The sequence below is a fragment of the Oculina patagonica genome, chromosome 4 (assembly GCF_052425735.1).
Source record: "Oculina patagonica isolate OP01 chromosome 4, crgOcupat, whole genome shotgun sequence".
Classification (NCBI taxonomy): Eukaryota; Metazoa; Cnidaria; class Anthozoa; order Scleractinia; family Oculinidae; genus Oculina; species Oculina patagonica.
In genome coordinates, this window is record NC_135761.1 from 58,039,288 (window position 1) to 58,048,447 (window position 9,160).

General features: G+C 40.3%; 1 protein-coding gene across 4 annotated transcripts in view; it reads right to left on the bottom strand.

The window, feature by feature from the left end:
• Positions 1-974: 974 nt before the first annotated feature.
• LOC144650899 (uncharacterized) overlaps positions 975-9,160 on the bottom strand; it is a 217,039-nt gene continuing 208,853 nt past the window's right edge. Inside the window, exons 1-4 of one of the 4 annotated variants that reach the window (XM_078510685.1) lie at positions 8,163-8,270; positions 6,948-7,620; positions 5,684-6,265; positions 975-4,691 (exon numbers count right to left, since the gene is read on the bottom strand). In XM_078510685.1, coding sequence (XP_078366811.1) covers positions 1,840-4,691; positions 5,684-6,265; positions 6,948-7,566 — 4,053 coding nt within the window. In that variant the 5' untranslated portion in view covers positions 7,567-7,620; positions 8,163-8,270 and the 3' untranslated portion in view covers positions 975-1,839. Of the gene's footprint in view, positions 4,692-5,683; positions 6,266-6,947; positions 7,621-8,158; positions 8,271-9,160 lie in introns of those variants that run through there. The other 3 variants (XM_078510686.1, XM_078510688.1, XM_078510687.1) reach the window with 3 other exon arrangements.

A 9,160-nucleotide genomic window follows, 5' to 3' on the forward strand; every position in this document is an offset into this window, starting at 1 on the left:
CTTACGCTTCACGAGCCAAACATGCGATAAGATTCTCATCAACTTGAGACCTGCAGTACAATATAACAATGATACTTCGCTCGGATCAAGAAAATCATCTTCTGTCGTGAAAAATGATGACTTCACAACCCAAAGAAGTACCGAGGACTGGGTAAAGTTGGAGAAGATCAACGAACTTGAAGATTGCTTTAACAAGTCAGCTCGAGTCTTTACTTTGTTCTTCGTACTTCGAACACTTCGTCAACCTATTTACATTTTTACAACTTTACAACAGCTTTGACTATTAAATCCGCTGTCTCTTCGTAGCCGAAAGTGTTTTACCTCTAAATACTGTTCTTCTTGGGATGAAGAGATATTTCAAAATGTTTTTCACGGAAAGGTCATCAGTTATTAATTATTGACACGACTAAACATTACAAGATGCGAGATTTTAGTTATTAAAGCGAACTACTGTTTTGTGTTTTAAGCGGCCCAACGATAAACAAACTAAAATTAAATGTTTCATAAAATTTTCATACAGCAACTGTTGCTGTAAACAAAATACCGTATTCCTTCGATTAGCCCCGGAGTATATTTCTAATGTTTAAACGTTTTCCCTATTTTTTTTATCTCACTGAGATTAAGTGATATCTAATTCAAACATTGTTTGTGAACGCTATCCGGGGTAAAAAGTTAGGTTTTCCAGTTTTTTAATGAAGAAAAAAAAGGGGGGATCCTTGTACTCGAGGAGAGGTGAGAGGGTTGAAGAGAGAAGCGAAATCGAAAGAAATTAGTACTAACACTTAACCTCAAGATACAATATTATCGCCTGATGAATTTGTTTGACCTGACACATGCAAGAAATTTAGCTTGTTGCTACTGTCTTCGCGAGAATTAAGTTGAGTGATTTCAAGAATTTTCAAAAAAGAGCATTCTAATACTGTTTACTTTAAAAAGTAAGCAGTTTCATAATTTCAGTTTTCTAGATTGAACCATTCTATCGTCCATAGATCTTTATTAAAAACTAGACATGGTATATTGCAATTCCTGAGTTTTGATTAGTTAACAGGCAATGGTATATGACAAAAACAGCTGGGGGCTCAAATATTGTAATTCTTTGGGCGTTTTTAATAAAACAATTGTTGAATATGAGATCGTTATAGCCATCTCGGCGCTTCGCGTCTCGTTGGCTATCTACCATCTCATATCCAACTCGCGCTCGTGGAATAATTGTTAATTATATTACATGTTCTACTTCTTTACAATTAGTCTAAAGCCGCGTTTACACGGGAAGGTTTTATGTAACAAATATATTTGATCGTGTAGATGACTCAACAATTATTTGTCGGCAGTTCAAAGTTTAGTGCGCCAGTAATGACCTTCGACAGCAGAGATACGCACTAAGATACGCGCGCACAGTGCCCAGCGAGAGTTTGGGATGCTGACGCAATATTTGCCACATTTTTTATGACGAGTCGTCTACACGAGCAATTTTCGTATGTGACAACTTTTATGTGTCACATAAAAGCTGGCACGCCAGCTTCTCAACAAATATGTTTGTCACATAAAAATCGGCCATTTTTTTACATCTACACGAGCAAATGAAAATTTTCACAAAAATTGCACAGCCCTTCTCACCCTTTCCTTTTGTATTAGCCTACCCCAGTCCTTTCACATACGTTATGACTGAGCTAAATTTCTCCTCGTTTTTTATAACTGATCTAAACACGAACAAATAAGGGAATCGCTCGCCAAGAAACGCCTGCAATGCTTTAAAAATACGTTAACGTTTTTCTTTTGAGTCGCTAAGTTTACAAATTTAACAATGCTCGCAAATAAATGAGCGGAAAGGGAGGATTCCTACTTCAACACACGGAAATTAACTTGAGGTAGTGCTTGTTTGAAGACCCCTTGCACGAAACTCAAGCCGTCTTCTGAACAATTTCCCCGTAAAAAACGAACTGTGGTTCCGAAAGGTTGGTCACCAACAATAGCAAAAAACACTGCGCCACGCAATGAATTTCCGGACAGGAACACTGATAACTGATTAAAAGTACATCTGATAAGACTCTCCAGCAGTGCACGCATGTTTTTTTCATCTACGTTTAACTCTCCAAGATGTATCATTTCCAAATTGGGAAAGAAGCGGAAGCTTTTGGTTAGTGGAGCCAGACAACCTCTCACGCTGAAAAGACTAAAAATGAGCCAGCGCAAAGGCAACGCTTTGTTAAATCCGCCAAACAGTACCTCCATTTCCTCAGCTTGTACAATGCTTCCATCCACCCCAGATAACGCAAGTTTCTGCAGAGAGGACATTTCAGGAAGTGACCGACCGAGCACTGCGGATGCTTTTGGAGACAGCCTTATTCCATACAGAATCAGACTCTTGAGAGTCTTGTGTGTGATGCTAGTAACCAGTGTATCCACAGCTTGAGAATGGCAATCACTCAAGTCAAGCACAAGAGTGATGGTATTGTTAAATCGAGGTAACAAACTGGCAAGCTGTACTGCTCCAGCTGATGTAAGGATAACACAGACACCGGGGTGTATATAATATTCGTCATTGCCAATAGTCAAAGAACACTTACTGGGGTTTGGTACTTGTTCCAAAAGATCACATACAGAGTCATCGCTGTGTTGAACTTCAATCCTATTCAAATGTTTACAATTTCGGATGACTGCACCAAGAGCTTTCATTGTTTGGCCGCTTAGCTCATTACAACGTAGATATCTTAAGAACTTCAGACATGACTGCTCTGAACAAAAACGTGCGACGCCAGATGGAACAGAGTCCGCAGTAGATTCCGTAAATAGTCTAGCGTGGTCATCACACCCCAGGGACAATTCTGTTATGTAAAACTGAAACTGACCATTACGGAAACAAAGGATTGAACTGCAAAAGCTGGGTAAGTATCCACCCTCTGATCTTTGGCACTTTCTCATCAAGTCTCCAACTGTGAAAACGCAAAAACTCTCTGGAATTGTAAGTGGTATCTGCAAACAATCGAGAAGCTCCAGTGACTCATACATTGCTTTATCATAACCATTCAACGGAATGCAACTGAAAAGAAAAAAACACTTCTGTGCTAGTTCAGTCAAGACGTTCACTTTCGGCACAAGTTCAGAAATTGGTCGATCACGAGTAACTAGGACGATTCCACCAGTGCAATCAAAAAAATGGGTCAAGAGTTCAGCCTTGGAGCGAACTTCTCGGAAGGAATCGTAAACCAAGTCACTGAACCTCTCATGACTATCGGTGACGTCACACAGTGGTACGTCTGTCTCGTTTTCTACATCTGGTATTGTCTTTGATAGATCCAGTGTTTGGTCAGAGATTCTGACTGATGTCAAGTACTGAAAAACCTTCACTGCTCCATCGTCAGACAAACCACAAATGAACTGGAAAACATTCTCCAAGGCCTGACAATCCTCAAAGGTGCGGACGTGCTGTTCAATTCCACCAATATTTCCTTCTGGGACACATCTATAAGTTATGTACCATGCCGCTAAGTATTCTTGTAAGCTCTTGTGGATGAAGGATACCATCTCCATTGGTTCCAGACTTGGTCCATACTCGGATAGTTGAAGAAGACCAACAATCATGCTTTCTTCACAACGCACTTTCTCTGGCAGTTGACCAAATTCGAACACCAGATCACCTTTGAGAATACCTCCAACAGCAACCTTTCCTATTTCAGCGAGGATATCCTCGTAATCCGCTTCTTTTAGTTTCGAGACGTGAGAGGGAGAGTGCTTTCTGTGGCTGTGCTGTAAAATGTGTTTGGTAATTGCTCGAAACAATTTAGTTTTACTTCCAACAAGCTCCATCAACTTCTCCTCTCCTTCCTTCCATAGCAAGCAAAAAAAGAGAGTCAGTAACGGAACTCTTGCTAGGTCTTCCATCTTATTCTTCTCAAGGAACCACAGCAGCTCATCCACCTGAGTTTCGCTCTCCAGCATCTTTCTCATGAATTCCTCTCTGTCAGACATATCAAACCCGGTGATCTCGGCTTGTATGTCGGCAGGTCCTTGTATCTCATCAGCTCTTGAAGGTCGAGTGGTTACCAAGACAGTACAGTCTCTCAGATCTTCATCCTGGAATATCTTGTAGATTGGAGAATTGCTTCGGCTGCCATACTTTTCTTCTGCTTTGCTGCCGGTGCGGTACTCGTCGTAGCCATCAAATACAACCAGAACTTTCTCTTGGTTACTTCGGATGTAAGAGAGGAGATCATCTATTGGTTTTTCTTCATCCTCTGGAAACAGACGTGACCAACTTACGATTTCTCTTAATGTCTGGCACTTGGATACTTCTTTGAGGTTAATAGACACTACAAGCTCGAACTTCCTCAGTGCGGCTTTCCGTTCCTCATCCATCTTCGCCTCTTCAAGATTCGACCAATCCACAAGCAGCCTTTTAACGAAAGTAGTTTTTCCAATCCCAGTCTCCCCTCGCACAAGAATTCTCTTTGGCACAGCTCCGTTCTTGGTTTTCTCAGTGAAAAGTTCAGTGTAATGGTCCAGTTCCATTTCTGATGACCCAGCTGGCGTTTGTTCCTCTTTTACCCAGGACAGTCGAGTGTAGATCTGGTCAAGGTCCACTTGAAATACTGAGGACCACACAGTAGTGGGCACCTTGGCTGTTCTTTGATAATGCTCCGCAAGCTTTCTCTGGCAGGTTTTCACATCAAACGTGTTCAAAAGAGAAGCATCTGAAGAGAAAAAAGTATAAAAGCGAACTGATACAGAAATGACAAATAAATACTACATTTTAGATATGGCAAAACCTCCATAACTGGGCCGCTGTTTAGCAGTCACCCTCTAATAAGTACTCATCAAACTCCAGTTATGGACCTTTAAGGTGTCTCTGTACCCCTTTCGTATACGTTTTTCCAAATATTTTTGGAAAAAGTGCTTTCAAGCTTTCCGTCTAGGCAATCAATTTTCTCCACCTACATGAAGCCAAATGTGTCGGCTTGGGCACTTCCGGTTTCGAGTGACATACACGAGGTAAACTGGATTCTATGTCGTTGTGTTCTCGTTTATGAAAAGCACTTTAGACGTTCACATGTAGTATTAAAACTACCGTATTTAAAGAATTCTACAAATAGCAATGAACTACCCTGAAAACCAAACATCCAGTCTATACACAAGGTTGATGTAATGAACATAATAGATGGTACATGCACATGTAGATCTTCTGTTAAAAAACAAAAACAACAACAACCCATCGTGTAGGCGAGGCTCTATTCTGATACAAATGAATTCATTGAACTTGTATTCTAGGGTTTTATTGTTTTTTTATTGTTGTTGTTGTTGTTGTAAAACTAATTTCGGGATAGCAAGGAAGTTAGCAGGGCTGTCATTCAGTTTTTAAGCAGCCATTACATTGAAGTTATCACCCGTAGCACTTTGCTCTGTATGCAAGGTAACGTAACACCAATCTTCACCTGTAACATCAGGCGAACTCTGCTGTAACAGGTTACGGCCCTTAATGACAGCGCTGGTTAGGGGTCATAAGTGCATTTTTCAACTTACTTTACTGTTGCACCTTTGACGTTTCTATGCTACAGCCACCTAATTCATACAGAAACTAATTTCTACTTCACTACTTAGTGCTGTTCTTAAATGAATGGTGGAGATTTTAAAATAAACATTATTATTACTTATGAGATATATTTATGGAAATTCAAATTAAACTAACCTGGCCTGTCATCTTTCATCGTTCGATCCCTGACATTTTCCTCCAGTTGTTTCACTCTCTCATCTGTCTGAGAAATGTGTGCTTTGACACCACTGAGATCATCGTTTACTCCATTGATATCATCTTTTACTCCACTGATATCATCTTTTACTCCACTGATATCATCTTTTACTCCACTGATATCATCTTTTACTCCACTGATATCATCTTTTACTCCACTGAGATCATCTTCCACTCCTTGGACTCGGATCATCAATTCTTCACTGAGTGTTTTCTCAACTGACATGAGTCTTTCCAGAATTTTTTCATTCTCTTTCATCTGCTGTTCTTTCCATTCTCGCACTGCTTCCAACTGCTTATCATGTTCCTCCAGCAGAACTATTATTGAGGACTGCTGATCTTGAATGGAAGTCACAGTGTTTTGCATATCAGTTTGTTCTGTTTTTTGCTGTGCCAGTGCCTCCTGGATGACTGTTTTTTCTGCTTCTACTTTCTTGATTTTCTTTACGAGTTCCTTAACATCTTGTTGCACCAGAGAAAGAAGATTTTTATCCACAGTATGCCCCATACACAGCTGGCAACCTACAATCACACAAAACGTCAATGGCTTGAAAAAAGGGAACTTAATCTTAGCCAGGGATTGATTACTGAATGGGCTTTGCTAGGCGTTGTTAAGAATAGGATGTGGTGGGGGCGGCCAGAGAAGGTGCGTTGAAGGGGTTTCAAGGGGATGAGGTGGTACAGCCAGTTGGGGATGTTTGGTAGGGCATAGGATGTGATAAATGTGGCACATGGGGAGGGCGTCTGTTGGAGATTGTAGCGATAGGGGCAGTAAGAGAATTTGAAGAGTGGTGCAGTAGTGGTGGACGGGAACAGGGTGTGGTAGGGCTTGTAGGATATGGGGTGTGGTAGGGCTACTAAGTGCTGCAGTATGATAGGGGAAGTAAGGGAATTTGAAGAGTGGTGCAGTAGGGTTGGATGGGAATAGGGTGTGGTAGAGATAAGTAAAACCAGAGAAACAAACTGATCCATTGTGCCAGATCAATTGTAGTTATGGCACAGCTGATTTATGGAATTACTATGTTGAAGGAAAGTTAAGAAATCTCACCACACCCATGTTACAATAAGCAATGTGAATGTAATGAGTTTTCAGTTTCTGAAGCTCAGATCAGATGGAAGAAAGAACTGATTTAAAAAAAAAAGATGAACTGTTACCGGTAGGACTATATGCAGTGCAAGAGCTACATGTAAAACATATGGATACCTTTTGTTTTCCAATCGGAAAGTTGATCTAAAGCATTCTTCTCCATACCACCAGTCAGTCCCAGACTTCTAACCAAGGTCTCCAGCTTGGAGAAACAATCATTGAAGAGGACTTCAGTCCAGTCAGTGACATTAAAATGGCCCCACTTGTTCCTGACATTTTCCCTGACATCATCAGCTGAAGTCTGAATGGAAATCAATGGATTTGGAGATGGAAAAATAGGTGCAGGATTGATAAATCCCAACAGGCGAAGGATGGCACTTATGTCCAGTGACTCATCAAAGGCTGAAAATTCAGCGAGATAATCTGGCAGAAACAACTTGGCCAAGTCTACTGAATTGTTGATGTTGTAGTTGTAGAGGTTTTTACGATTACCATGGTTGTGAAGATTGTTGTTAATGTTCTGAAATTTCAATCTTTTAAGGTCGGGATCAGCATTGACATAATGAAAAGTCAGTGTCGTCAGGGCACACGGTGCGGTCAGACCATGGCAGTAGGTGTTATTTGCATAATGTGTGTCCATTTGCTGCCTGACAAAATCTCTCAATATTGGAGCCGCTACCTTGTTCATGGCGATTCCCACAACAAGCCATCTCTTCTCCCCATCAGAGACCATCATCTTTAGTTTGGAAATTATTGTCACAGGTTATATGGTAAACTTACGTCTTGAGGGCTGGAAAAAGAAAAAAAATGGGAAAAGACAATTTTGAGCGAAGTAATGTAACTTATAATAATTTTTGTGCCCCTCTATGGGTACCTGTAGACTTCTTTCCATTGCAGTTTTTGGAAATCTTTGCTTTTTTCACCTTAATCTTCAATTTAGGGAACTGGTCATAAAGTACTGGGGGGGGGGGGGGGGCTACACGATTTTTTTTTTTTTCAAGTAGTGGTTTTCGGAGGCCCACCCCCAAGTAATATCATGGATAATTACTTACATCTTTGCCTTATATCAAGGGTAGGAAATAACGCAATAGGATTTAGGTAAATAAATACGGTAATCGATTTTTTGTCCAACTTAAATAAATGTTACTCAATTTTCTGGTGGATTCTGTCTTAAAAATCCTCGCTTCAATATTGGCAGGGGTCGTTGTTTTTTCCTCAGCAATCATCACTTCTTCCATTTCTTCAGAAATACTCATACCAGACTCATAATTACTTGTGACCAATAAGCATAAGAGTTATTAAACAACATCTAAATTGTAGTTCTGAACTAACCTTTAAGAAATATTGCTGCATTATTAAGTTGACTGCATTCATATGATGACAAAAAACTGACTTGTGGTCATAAACTGTTAGTACTGTAAAGGCAAACAATAATAATAAATTAATAAATAAATATAAATTTTGCAGTTAATTTCTGCATGACCTCAGTTAATTTCTTATTTCAACTTGTCAGTTTTTTTCTAGTATCTGGTTTATTTTTTTTAGCTGCCGTAGCTAGAATATAAGTAATTATACTGTAACCAAGAGAATTCTCGCACGCTGATTGGTCCTAAGTTATGGCGATAAGAGTATAGACCATGAAAGTGACGTCAGATCACGCCACGCACACATGCGGGCTAGAATTGTGTAAGTTTGGTCTCTGAATGAAAGTGAATTACATCTTGTTTTGTTTGGAATCAAGAACATATTTGTTTTCGGAATTCAGAATGGACTCTACTCAGGTGATCTATCAACAGAAAATTTACCAGGCTTTTGAATTGTTTGTCTAACTGAGAAGAACGGTGCTAGAGAACCCGGGGGGGGGGGGGGGTACTCCCATAAATTTCGGATAGGGGTGTGCCGCCAAGGTTCTTAAACCCTGACCCTATTTAAGGATACAGAAAGCGAAAATTGATACCCTTTTTAAGGCCCAAAACCGAAAAATGACACCCTATTTAAGGGGAGGAGAAACGTTCCTTGACGACCCAAATAACGGCTAACCGCGCACGGCAAGACACAAATCTTTATAAAATCGCTTTTCTAATACCTGAACTGAAAATTAAGTTTTAAAATATCTTTTTCTCGTTTAGCTGGGCGTTTATTTAAGCTAATAGAATTTAGGTACCCTATCTAAGGATCACATCAGGAACACATTGCCAAAAGGAGCAAAAATGATACCCTATTTAAGGACCGAGAACCTCAAAAACCATACCCTATCGGGTGGCACATACCTATATAGGCCACATATGGGAGTACCCCCCCCCCCCCCCCCCCCCCCGGGTAGAGAACCG